The sequence below is a fragment of the Microcebus murinus genome, chromosome 7 (genome assembly GCF_040939455.1).
Source record: "Microcebus murinus isolate Inina chromosome 7, M.murinus_Inina_mat1.0, whole genome shotgun sequence".
Taxonomy (NCBI): Eukaryota; Metazoa; Chordata; class Mammalia; order Primates; family Cheirogaleidae; genus Microcebus; species Microcebus murinus.
Genome location: NC_134110.1, coordinates 42,945,847 through 42,959,955, shown reverse-complemented (window position 1 = coordinate 42,959,955; position 14,109 = coordinate 42,945,847). Strand labels below are relative to the sequence as shown.

The following is a 14,109-nucleotide window of genomic DNA, read 5'->3' as shown; positions in this document are numbered from 1 at the left end:
TAAAAAATGTAATTTATGGGAACACAGGAAAGCAAGGAAATTATGAATGATTCAGGATTTTAGTTATCTTGGTGTGTAGCAGGTAGTAGGGGTGAATGTGTCTGGTGGGTGAAGATGTGGTTAGATAGATTATCATGGTCCTGATTTTCCTTTTGAGAAGGTTTTTATGGGTGTTATTAAAAATAATTAACTAATGCCTGTAATCCTAGCACTCTGGGAGGCCGAGGTGGGCAGATTGCTCGAGGTCAGGAGTTTGAAACTAGCCTGAGCAAGAGCGAGACCCCGTCTCTACCATAAATAAAAATAAATTAATTGGCCAACTAATATATATAGAAAAAATTAGCCGGGCATGGTAACGCATGCCTATAGTCCCAGCTACTCAGGAGGCTGAGGCAGAAGGATTGCTTGAGCCCAGGAGTTTGAGGTTGCTGCGAGCCAGGCTAACGCCACAGTACTCACTCTAGCATGGACAACAAAGCAAGACTCTGTCTCAAAAAATAATAATAATTAACTAAAAAGGGAGGCCATTCATGGATCAATGATGCATATGTCATGACATACATGATCATTAATCCAGTTCTGTATACTTAAGGTTCAGTTTTAAAAGGGGGAGGGGTGGTTTACAGAGGGAGCTATGAACAATTAGAGGAAGGCCTCAATTTAGCCTGAGGAATCAGAGACCATCTCTAATGTCTAAAGTAGCCAAGTGAAAGGGGAACTTAGGGTGTGTGGGAAAAGTTATTGCCAGCAGAGGAGACAGCCTGAATGAAAGCCCTGAGGGGAGAAAAGGCATTGTGTTTACAAAATTGCAAACAGTTTAAGTTGGTATAAGGTTGTATTCATTTTCTGTAAATGTTGTAACAAATTACTGCAAACTTGGTGGTTTACAACAACAGAAAATTGGCCAGGCATGGTGGCTCACACCTGTAATCCTAACAGTCTGGGCAGCCAAGGCAGAAGATCGCTTGAGTTTAGGAGTTTGAGACCAGCCTGAGTAAGAGTGAGACCTTCTCTACTAAAAATAGAAAAAATTAGCTGGGCATGTTAGCATGTGCCTGTAGTCCCAGCTACTTGGAAGGCTGAGGCAGGAGGATGGCTTGAGCTCAGGAGTTTGGGCGACAGAGACTCTGTCTCAGAACAAACAAACAAACAAAACACAACAGAAAATTATTCTTTGTTCTGGAGGCCAAAATCGATATTATTATGCCAAAATCAAGACATTGGCAGGGCTGCACTCCTCTGGAGCACCAAGGGGAGAATCTTTCTTGCTTCTTCCAGCTTCTTGTGGCTACTGCCAGCATTTCCTTGGCTCGTGGCCACATGACACCAATCTCTTAACTACAGTGCTCTCACCCCTTCCCTTCCAAAGAGCTTTCCTAGAAACTGCACACTTCCCTTTGTATCTCACTGGCCAGAATCTAGTCACACAGCCACATTTTCTGGCAAGGAAGCAAGAAACAGTATAATTTCCCAGATGGATACATTGACCAGGGCTTTGTTACAAAGAATGAATGTATATTAAAAGCAAACTGGCAATCTTTTCCTGAATGTTCTAATATAAGGTGAGTTTTTACACCCACAACATATCCCTCATGCGGCAATCTCTTAATTGTATTACTCTGAGTAACAAAGTAGTCTGTGTCCGTCTGTGTGTATGTGGTGGTGGCAGGAGGGAGTGGAGAGCAGACATACGAGTCTAAAACAAACTCAACCTATAATGCATACTTACAGGGACCCCTAAGAATAAAAGGCAAAAGGGGAGCATAACTCCCCACTCCCTAAAAGTGGGCTGCTAAGCTATGAATTGACTTCCTCTCCATGTTTAGTACAGAAAAGGGGAGAAAAGAGTTTTTCAGTGGAGAAATCTGAGAAATACTTCAATGAGTGATCAAAGCCAACCAACAGTCAGAAATCACAGACAGTATGCAACCTTGATATGATCACTTTACCTGTGACCTTCCTCCCCTAAACCCATAATCCTGGTCTACTCATGAATAAAACATCAGACTAATTCCAAAAGGGTATCTTCTAAAATACTTGACCAGCACTCCTAAAAACTGTTAATGTCATCAAAAACATCTACAACCATTGGGCTACCTTTTTGTTGTTGAGTTTTAAGTCTTTTAATGATACCTGAGCATAAATATTATTTAAAGGCATAAGTTTAAAATTTTGATGAAATTCAAATCATCTAATTTTACTTTTGTTGCTAGTGTTTTTCATGTTGTATGTAGGAAACCATTGTCAAGTCTAAACAAGGTTATGAAGATTTGAACTTGTTTTCTTCTAGAATTTTAGCTTTAGCTCTTAAATTAGGCCTTTGATCCATTTTGCGTTAATTTTTAAAATGCAGTATGAGGTAGGGGATCCAACAACTTCATTCTTTTGCATGTGGATATTAAGTTGTCTCAGCACCATTTGTTGAAGAAACTGTTCTTTCCCCATTGCATGGCTAGAGCACCCTTGTTGAAAAATCAACTGACCATATTTCTGGACTTTTAATTCTATTCCATTGGTCTAATGTTATGCCTATACCACTGCTTTAACATAGCTTTGTATTAATAATAAGTTTCAAAATCAGGAAGTGAGTCATCATCTTTTTCAAGATTTTTCTGGGGCTATTTGGTATATCCTGTAATATCATATGAATTTTAGTATCTACCCTATTTTTCAAAAAAGGCCTTCAGGATTTTTATAGGAATTACATCAAATCTATAGATTGCTTTGAGAATTATGGCCATTTTTCCAACATTATGTCTTCTAATCCATGAATACGAGATGCCTTTCTGTTTACTTACGTCTATTTTTAATTTCTTTTAGCAACATTTTATAGTTACCAGTATTTAAGTCTTGAACCTCCTTGGTTAAATTTATTCCTAGGTATTTCATTGTTTTAGATGCTACTGTAAATGGAACTGCTTTCTTAATTTTCTTTTTGGATTGTTCATTGCTAGTGTATAGAAATACAACTGATTTTTTTATGTTATTGTCTATCCTGTAACTTTGCTGAATTATTTTATTAGCTCTAATACAATTTTTGTGAATTCTTCCTACATATAAGATCATGCCATTTGTAAAAAGAGATAGTTTCACTTCTTCCTATCCAATACGAATGCTTTTTTATTTGTATTGCCTAATTGTTCTAGAGACTGACTGCACTTTTGACCAAAAAAGTGAGAAAAAACATTTTAATGTTGCAATTTCTACATGATTTTCAAACTCCACATAGCAATGTAAACATATCACTTTTGAAATCTGTAGAAAGTGTCTCATGAAAAGGACAGGAAGGGCTGGGCAGTGGGTCACACCTATAATCCTAGCATTCCAAGAAGGAAGGATTGCTTGAGCTCAGGAGTTCGAGACCAGGCTGAGCAAGCACAAGACTCCAAACTTTACAAAAAAATCTAAGAATTAGCCAGGCACAGTGGCACATGCCATAGTCCCAGCTACTATGGAGGCTGAGGCAGGAGGATCACTCGAACCTGGGAGTATGACATTGCAGTGAGCTATAATGACACCACTGAACCCTATCCTGGGGCAACAAAGCAAGACAGTGTCCCCACAAAAGAGAAAAAAAAAAGGACAGGAAGCACTTAGTCTTTGTATCTAAAGAAAACTTACCACATAAACATTCCAGTGTCAACAGAATTTAAAATTATGCACAGTAATATAAGGAAGAACAGATTTTGTACTTCTTTTGCACTAAATTATCTTTATTATGTTTTAAAGTACTGAAGAAATAGAAACAAAATTGAGACGAAGTTTTCACCTTCAAAATTTATTATACAAGCTATACACACAAGTGAAATCCTAGTTATAAAAGATGCATCGGGAAGAATAAGTTATAATAAAATTTAACAAAAATGAGCATGTAAATGTATATCTACACGAATATACACAAATTTAAATGTTCTCAGTTGACTGGCATTGCTTTATGCATTACATAAGACAGTATCTATTAATTAAGTTATCTGGTTTACTGGGTTTTATAAGGCCTTAAATATAATATCCAGATAAATCAATAACAAAAGGCAGCTCAACTCTGAACTGCATTAGAATCCAGAATCTTAGAATCTTATTTTAGATTATCATTCACTATGCCCTTTGAAAGCCTTCCAAGAGACATTATTTTATAAACTAATATTAGAATGACACCCCTCCAAAAAAGAATATGCATGGAGGTGAATGGTTTTGGGTTTAAGAAAGAAATCTATTTTTGGTATCATTAATATAAAATTTATAATATTTATATAATTGCATATAAACAGTATCTATAGAATATAACCTAAACACAATTTTAGAAAGATATAAAGTCTTCAAATATAAAAATTTTTTACTATTAAAAAGATGTTTAACAAGGTAGTTATTATTAAGGTAAACAAAAAAATATTTAAAATCTTTATTAACTCAAATTAGAATTATAAAAATGTTTATCTAAAAACACTAGTTTTGATATTCAAGTACAGAATTGTGGTACAGCCAAAAGTTGTTCAAGGGCACTCCTTCAAATGACTTATATAAGCTTTTAAGTGAATGGACAAGGGACGCTAAAGGCAGATGAAAGGGCATTCAATAAAACAAAGATGACAAAAAAGATGGCAAAGACAATAGTTAAATAAGTTTCTATCCTGATAAACTATTTTTAGGAAGGATAAAATGAAAAGTGCTTAATACAAAAATTTTAACGTTACTAATTGCTCTTAAGTGCCATAAAACAGGAGTTATCAAAATAACTTTATTAAGAGTTGGCCAAACTTCAACTACTAGTGCCTTATTCAAGCAAACTTCCAACAATGTATCAGTTATCTTACACATGTAATTTATCTTATATACGTACATAAATATCAGGAAAGTTTAAATACTTTTATTTTAGTCTTTTCCTTAAAGATGCAGGATTTCATACTGCGTCAGTTATGTGGACATGACAAAAATGAATTAAATAGGAACTGAATATAAAGAATACTTGGTACCATGACATCATGATCTGGAACAAATGAAGTTTTCTACCTCTTGCTCCATTTTCTAGATAAAGAATAGGAAGAAAAATTATTAAGTTTCAATATGGAAAAGCTAAAGAAATATGTCAATACTGTGTTTTTTTCAGTGAACAACCTTAAGGATATTCATGTACATATCTGATAATGAAAATTTAAACATTTAGCTCAGTATTTAAGACTATCACATAAACTGATTTTGCAGATGGGATGTAGTTCTTTAAATGCCTTTTGAAATGAGTCCAAGATACATTCATTTTATGTTAACTTCAAATAGTAATAATCAAAGTACAGCTGTACTTATAGATATTCATATTTTATACTTTGTAGGTGCCAGTATTATATATATTATACTACAGTTATCATAGTATACTTGAGTAGGTATATTAAATACTATATATATTACATACTAGTGAGTATATAGTGAGTACCATTTAATATTTTGTAGTTACCAGTAACATACACATGTAGGTACCGTTTAACATCTGTTTTTAAAAATTAGTACTCTAATATCTAGTATAAAGCAAGATTAAGACAAATAAGTTGGCTGGGCATGGTGTCTTACACCTATAATCCTAGCACTCTGGGAGGCTGAGGCCGGTGGATCATTTGAGCTCAGGAGTTTAAGACCAGCCTGAGCAAGAGCGAGACCCCGTCTCTACTAAAAATAGAAAGAAATTAATTGACCAATTAAAAATATATAGAAAAAATTAGCCGGGCATGGTGGCACCTGCCTGTAGTCCCAGCTACTTGGGAGGCTGAGGCAGGAGGATTGCTTGAGCCCAGAAGTTTGAGGTTGCTGTGAGCTAGGCTGACGCCACGGCACTCTAGCCCAGGCAACAGAATGGGACTCTTGTCTCAAAAAAACAAACAAAAAAACCAAAAAAACCAAATAAGTCTATCTTAAAAGAAGCTACATATCTTCATTAACACACAAAATAAAGAATATTCATAGTTTATGTTTCACTGCTTATCAGAGACAAACTAATGAAATTTTAGATTGAAAAAAATACTAAACTCACCCTTACCTAGAATTCATAATCCACATATTAAAAAATGTTCTTTAAGTTCTTATAATCAGTTCCTTATATAGATTAAATAAAGCCTTACCAAGCTTATATAAGCGATATATTATGTGACAATAAGAGCATTAGAAAGTTTCAACTTGGTAGTTTACCTGAATAAGTGTTGTTTTATCATAGTCATTGCGATGCTGATAAATACACTGGCTGATTACCGCATATAAATTTTCCAGTTGAAATATATTATATTCTTGACTTTTCTTAACAACAGTCTTCAAAAGAGTCTATAAGAAAATATGAGTAAGTTTACATATGTGAGAGAGGAATTCCCTGAGATAAGATAATTTTGAAGGTTTAGGGAATTGTTATCATATAAGCCAGAGAGAGGGCAGACTAAGCCATTTTATGAGACATGGCAGTCACTAGCAGTGGCTCTGACATTTAAATGTAGTTAACGTTATCTGTAATTCTGGCCTTGGCCCTGCGTAACTCCTATTTTAAAAACTGTTACTAAGGAGGTTGCCAATTTCAACTCTAACCCTGAGCCTCTACAAACAAATTAAAAACTAACCTCAAATTAGATTAATAGGGGAAAAAAAGCAATGCTTTTGCAGGGCATTTTATAGCAGTATAAGTATATTATGATTAATTCCATTAAAAAAGATACTACATAAATGGTGAGCTACTTTACCACTTTAGGGTTCTTCTTATATAAAAAGGATTTTCCATATGCTCAGTGTTTTGTCTCATAAGTAAAATGGTGGACTCACTAGATTTATGTAATTCTTCAAGCCTGGCCCTATCAGGATGGGTCATTACCTCACAATTAACAAAAACATACCATTACAAGTAAGTAAACATCAACTAAAATGGTCATAGGTAATGGTCATAAAAACAATATATGGTGCCAATAATTTATACTAGTCTCTTAAAAACTATAAGTTAACATGTTAATCATCTAGTGCCTTTATACAAATGATTCTATAGCAAGTTTATCCTGTCATAAAAGGTCATTATGTATTGCATGCCTAATGGATACACTGCACTATTACACAGTTCCTCTTCTGGTGGGGAAAAAGTACTATTACCAGAAAAAGTACAAGTTGAAATAGTCTCAATAGATGGCTTTCTATAACTGACTCTAAATGATGTATCTGTATCTTAAGCAGAACAAAGTTGTAAAATTTATAAAAATTGATTAAGTAGAACAATAATTGCCATCCTCAACCCCAAACAACATAGTGAACTACACAAAGTTCCCTTTTCAATATTAGGGATACCATTTTTATGGTCATGAGACTTACAGGAGCTTATATTAATAGTTTCACACACACTTTTAAAGAGATTTTTCAGAGAGAGTAAAGTTTTTTGGGTAGAAACTGCTCCAGGAATATTTCTGCTTTCTTAAGTACAGATATCAAGTTCTTAAAGCTACATTCAAAAGAAAGGCTTTCCTGAGTCCACCGTTACTAGCAGGTTCACCTTGTACTTACGCAGAGCAGATTTTTCTCTAATATGTTAAAATTCTTATCTATACAAATAATTTATATCTTTGCATATAGCTCTATACATCAAAAAATTTCAGCTGGGCATGATGGCTCACACTTGTAATCCCAGAACTTTGAGAGGCTGAGGCAGGAGGATTATTTGAGCTCTGGAGTTTGAGGCTACAGTGAGCTATAATCATGCCACTGCACTCTAGCCTGGGTGACAGAGCAAAACCCTATCTCATTAAAAAAAAAACAAAACAAAACCAAAAACCAAATAAACAAAATAAACCATCAGCATTCTCAGACTTGAAATGTGGTCAAAATAAAATAGGCAAATTGAAATTAGGATGCAAATTTGTTTACTTTTGAAATAAAAGGGCAAAAAAATCAATCTTATTTCATATATGATAAGGCAATTGCAGTATATCCAGGTTGTTAGTTGGGACCATAATACTGTTGTTCAGAGGTATCAGGGTGGAGATTTCCAGAGGTAAGATCACCCTTACAGAAGTGATGGTTATACCAAGAGTAAAAAAAAAAAAAAAAAAAAAAAAAGAGAGAGAGCAAATGGTTAAGAAAAACCCTGAGGAGCTGACAAAAGTAGTTGAAGGCAAGGATGGTTTAAGGACACAGCAGTCAAGGAAAGAGAGTTATCAACAGTCAAATGTTACAGATATGGCAAGAAGAATTCACTTTAACAAAGGCAAGTATTATTAGCTATTAGGGTGTCACTTTATTAGAGTGCTAAGGATGAAAACCCAACTGAGGGGATAGTAAGGGAGAAAGAATGAGCAACAGATAACCTGCAGCATATCAGAATCACTTACCTATTTTCCCTCTGGTTCCTACCACAGATCCTCAGATATAATTCCTAATTTGGAACAGGGGAAAGAGAAGAGCAGTAAAGGGAAGCTGGGAGGAAGAAAAGTTTTAGTTTCTCATGTTTCCTATGTTGCCAGAATGCCACTAGTCCATAATCCAGTGTTTGGAGATTACTAATCTGTTCAGTGAAAGCATTATGATTTCAATTTACATACTTTTAATCGCTCATGGTCCACAACAAGTGAGGGTGTAGGTTGAGAAAGAATTGCCAAAGCCTTTTCAACACTGATGAGCTGCTGCTGTTCTACTTGGGAACGCCTAGCTCGAGTCATTCGCAGAACACCCATTTCTAGAATGAAAAATTAAATAACTATTCTTTGGTCTACAGACATTGGAATACCTAAAATAAACAGTAGGCTGATTAAATAACAAGGCATGTTTACTAAGGACACAAACATTGATTCTGGCTTATTAACTCTTTCTGTTGTAAGATTAAGATACTACCACTCAAAAATTAAGGACAGTTAGAAAATTATTTCTCAAATTGAGTATTTCAGGGGGAATACTCAACAGGTTAGGCCATCTTCTATTTAGGTATAAGATTTACAAAATTTTAAGATCTGGAAAGGACCTTAATAATCTAGAATAAGAGTTGCAAACTATCACCCATGGGCAAAATCTGGCCTACCACTGTAAATGAAGTTTTATTAGAAAATAGCTATGTCCATTTTACCTACCTTCAATGCAGTTTTCCCAGCGGGGTTGAGTAGTTGTGACAGAGAATGAGACTGTATGACCCCTGCCCAGTCTAAAGCATTTATCACCTGGTATCTGGCCCTTTAAATAACTTACGCATCGATAGATGAGAAAAATGAAGCCAAGAGAGGTGAAGAGACTTTTCTAAGGTCATATATCTAATTGTTGTAAGAGCCAAGACAAGAATCCAGATCTACTGATATCTGAGTCCTACTAAATAATGTCCTTTTAAAAAAAAGGTAATGATAAATGAAAATAAAACTGACCAAAACAAAACAAATTAAATATCCACATTAGAAAGGCTATATCCTAGTCCATTATTGCTATGATTACTCAAACATACCAGAACTCATTTCAAGGAAACCCTTGTAAAAGGCTAACAACCTTGAGCATATAAACCACTGAAGAAAATCAGTCTCATTAACCAGTTTTGATCCCATTACCCACCTTTTTGCTTTGTCTGACTAAATAATGTTTGGCTCTTCCAATATCCAAATAAATCTACTGCCAAAGACTCAAGATCCAAATGAAGACAATTCTAAATGGAAAATTTGAGTAGTAGGATCATTGGAGTTAACCAATTTATCTTGGACTTAACCTACCATAAGGGATAAAAGAATGATGGTGGTGGGTAAGAGTTGTTCTATATCACTCAGGAAGAATCACGAAGCTGTTCATCTTGCTTAAAAATAAAAGGGTATCCTGCCAGCTTTTAAACTGCTGCATAGCCAGGCCAGGGCTATATTCTTTAGACAGATATTAGATTCAATTCTCAAAGTATCTCATTACCTAGCTACTGTCTACCCCAATTGTGCAGATGAACAAACACGCTGACAGGTTAAGTATCTTGCCCACAGTCACAAGCTATTAAATCCACGTCTGTTTGATGCCAATGTACTTTTAACAACAGTGATCTACTAGCTCAATAGTAAGTAAAGATAATGCTATTTTTTATTAATACCTGCACTCTGAGGATAAGAAAAAAAGCAATAAATTGAGATGTAATTAGTTATTCATGAACTTTGAGGCATCTTTTAAAATTAGTAAGTTGCTTTTTAAATAGAAAAATACTTACCTTTTGCTTCATTTTCATCAGAAATATCTATTATCTGAGAGCTAGATGGATCTCCATTGCAAGCAATCTTATCTTTCCTCAATTCTGTACATGTTGTAGTCTTCCTAGATTCTTTATGTTCATTCTCAATATTATAAGCACTTGAATTATTGTTTCCCAATTCTAGATTGCTTTCAGAGGCATTTTGCTGCTTCTCATTTTCTTCCATTGAAGACTCTCCTGTGTTTCCATTTTCATTATGGTCTACACTTGTATCTTGAGTTTCCTCTGTATCACTCTCAATTTTGTCATCAGCATTTTGGCAATCATCCTTTGCCTGTGAAATCTTCCGTCGCTTTGTTATAGTGCCTACATACCGCTTCGACTTTTTGCTAATTTTTCTCTTCAACTGAGCTTCAAGGAATTTAAAGAAAAATGGTGAATGAACATTCAACAATTTTCTCAATTCTAGGAACAGTTTTTTTTAAAAAAACCCAGAAATATTAAAGGGTAAGGAGTTTGAGAAACCATAGTAGTTTTGTATGGTTAGAATATAGAAACAATAGCAGAGAGTACTATGAGAAAAAGGTGAAGTAGGCAAGGCCCAGATCATAAAATGACCTGTCATTCTAAGAAGTTTGGATTTTATCTTGAATAATTTTATAAAGGGCTATGACACGATCTGCCTGACACATATTTGAGAAAGATCACTTTGGCAGCAGTATGAGAAATGAACCAGAAAAAGGGCGAGACTTAAAATAGCCTACATTTATTGAGTGTTAACATGTACTAGAAACTTTTTTAAGAGACACGTCTATGTTGCCTAGGCTGTAGTGTAGTGGCTATTCACAGGTGCAATCTCACTGCACTACAGCCTCGAACTCATGGGCTCGAGCTATCTTTTTGCCTTGGCTTCCCGTGTAGCTGAGACTACAGGTGCACACCACCGCACCCAGCTAATACTAAGAATTCTTCTAAGCCCTTTATGTATACCTACTCATTGAAATTTCATCTTAACCCAGTGAGGCTTGCTATTATTATCAGCACTATTATATAAAGAAACTAAGGTCCAGAGAGGTTAAATATTCTGTCTAGACTAGATGGAGTATAACCACACTGCAATGGTCATGGGAGTAGTAGTAAAACTTAGGTAACAGAAATGACAAAGGGAGAATGGAGGATAGATTTGAAAGAAATTAAGTAGTTTTCACAGGACTTGGGAAGATAATAAAAAGGCAAGAATTAAGAATGGGCCGGGCGCGGTGGCTCACGCCTGTAATCCTAGCTCTTGGGAGGCCGAGGCGGGCGGATTGCTCAAGGTCAGGAGTTCAAAACCAGCCTGAGCAAGAGCGAGACCCCGTCTCTACTATAAATAGAAAGAAATTAATTGGCTAACTGATATATATATAAAAAATTAGCCGGGCATGGTGGTGCATGCCTGTAGTCCCAGCTACTCGGGAGGCTGAGGCAGAAGGATCGCTCGAGCCCAGGAGTTTGAGGTTGCTGTGAGCTAGGCTGACGCCACGGCACTCACTCTAGCCTGGACAACAAAGCGAGACTCTGTCTCAAAAAAAAAAAAAAAAAAAAAAAGAATGACCCCAGGCCAGACGCGGCAGCTCACTATAATCCTAGAATGCCAACGAAGGAGAACTGTCTGAGCTCAGGAGTTCAAGATCAGCCTGAGAAAGAGTGAGACTTCGTCTCTACTAAAAGAAATATATAAAAATTAGCTGGGCATGGTACTCTCAGCTACTTGGAAGGCTGAGGCAGGAGGACTGCTTGAGCCCAGCAGTTTGAGATTGCTGTGAGCCAGGCTGATGCCATGGCACTCTACCCAGGGCAACGGAATAAGGAAAAACAAGGAATAATAACAACAACAAAAAGGATGACCCCAGAATAAAAACCACGGTTCAACAGTACTGGTACTGTACTTGCCAAAATTTATATGGATAAAGAGGTGGCAGCTGAGTTGGAAATACCTATGGTAGCAGTCTCTTCAAATTACCAGGTTGAGTGGAAGAAAGGAAATAAGGAGTACATAGGCTTTTTGTTTACCTTCAGCTTTTGATTGATATATAACACATACATAAAGCACAGCTGACCCTTAAATAATGTAGGGGTTGGAAGCACTGACTTCTGCCACTGACAATTTGCATATTTTTGATACCCCTAAAACTTAATTACTAATAGAAGGCTTATAGATAATATTAACAATCCATTAACATATATTTTGTATGTTGTATTATATACTGGATTCTTATAATAAAGTACACTAGAAAAAAGAGAATGTTGTTAAGAAAACCATAAGAAAGAGAAAATATATTTACTATTCATTAAGTGGAAGCAGATCATCATAAATGTCTTCATCCTTGTCATCTTCATGTTGAATAGGCTGAGGAGGAGGAGGAGGAGGAAGAGGAGGAGGAGGAGGAAGAGGAAGAGGAGGAGTTGGTCTTCTCTCGGTTGTGGCAGCAGCAAAAGAGGTAGAGGAGGTAGAAGGGGAAGTAGGAGAGGCAGGAACACTTAGTATAACTTTACAGAAATATGTCATATTTCTGATATTTTTGCTTTATCATTTCTCTAAAAACATTTCTACCATGTTTCCCCGAAAATAAGACCTATCCATAAAATAAGCCCTAGCAGGATTTCTAAGCATTTGCGCAATATAAGCCCTACCCCAAAAATAAGACCTAGTGATGGGCGTGGCTATGCAGCTATCTGCACAATCCATGCATTTCACCATGGAGTGGTAAAGATGAGCAGGCTGGGTGGGAGCAGTAAAGATGAGCAGGCTGGCTGAGGTGGCTCAGGCCTGTAATCCTAGCACTCTGGGAGGCCGAGGTGGGAGGATCGCTCAAGGTCAGGAGTTTGAAACCAGCCTGAGCAAGAGTGAGACTCTGTCTCTACTAAAAATAGAAAGAAATTAATTAGTCAACTAAAAATATATAGAAAAAATTAGCCGGGCATAGTGGCACATGCCTGTAGTCCCAGCTACTTAGGAGGCTGAGGCAGGAGGATCACTTGAGCCCAGGAGTTTGAGGTTGCTGTGAGCTAGGCTGATGCCATGATACTTTGGCCCGGGTGACAGAGTGAGAATCTGTCTCAAATAAAAAGAAGATGAGCAGCCCTTCTCATCTGTCCCATCGTGACAGCTACTATCCCTGAGGTGACCAGAAAGGTGCAGGCAGCCCCACCAACAAGGTCAGCTCCCCGTCAGGTCCCGGCTATCCTGTGCGTGCTGCAAGCTGAGGCTTTGAGGGGAAAATAACACATCCCCTGAAAATAAGCCCTAGGGTGTCTTCTTGAGGAAAAATAAATATAAGACCCTGTCTTATTTTCGGGGAAACACGGTATATGGTGCCCATCCTTCTTCCTTTAGTTTCAGTGCCTGTATCATAGAAGGGTCCATGTCGTAAAAGAAGTCAAAAGCAGTCCTGAATTATCAGAATCCTTCTGCCAGATTGTCTAATGTCGATCTGTTTTCTGGTACTGCTTCTTCTACATCGTCTTCATCATGAGGTACTAGTTTGAAAGCACTCATCTCCATCAAGTCATCTTCTGTTAATTCCTCTGTTGTGGTGTCCATTCGCTCTTGAATTTTTCCAAGATCCATATCTTGAAATCCTTTACACCCAGCTTTTTTGTCTTATCCATAATCTCTTTCATGATCTCCTGGATTGGCTCTGTCATAAGCCCTATGAAGCCATACACAATATCTGTATTCTCCAGCAAGAATTCATTGTTTCAGCCTTGATGGCTTTCACAGCTTTTTCTATAACAACTATGGCATCTCCAATGGTGGAATCCTTTTAAGACTTTCATCGTGTTCTATCAGGGTTCTCCTTCCGTAGTACTGACTATCCTTTTCCATAGAGTCCTGTGTGTAATGAGCCTTAAAATGATCTTTATGATCCCCTGTTCTAGAGGCTGAAATAGAGATGATGAATTTGGGTGTAAGCAGACCACTTTGA

General features: G+C 36.6%; 1 protein-coding gene across 2 annotated transcripts in view; it reads right to left on the bottom strand.

The window, feature by feature from the left end:
- Window positions 1-3,746: 3,746 nt before the first annotated feature.
- The window catches only part of ATAD2 (ATPase family AAA domain containing 2), a 70,197-nt gene continuing 59,834 nt past the window's right edge, over window positions 3,747-14,109 (bottom strand). Inside the window, exons 25-28 of one of the 2 annotated variants that reach the window (XM_012743334.2) lie at window positions 10,160-10,552; window positions 8,544-8,677; window positions 6,172-6,300; window positions 3,747-5,022 (exon numbers count right to left, since the gene is read on the bottom strand). In XM_012743334.2, coding sequence (XP_012598788.1) covers window positions 4,978-5,022; window positions 6,172-6,300; window positions 8,544-8,677; window positions 10,160-10,552 — 701 coding nt within the window. In that variant the 3' untranslated portion in view covers window positions 3,747-4,977. The remainder of the gene's footprint in view (window positions 5,023-6,171; window positions 6,301-8,543; window positions 8,678-10,159; window positions 10,553-14,109) is intronic. The other variant, XM_012743333.3, reaches the window with a different exon arrangement.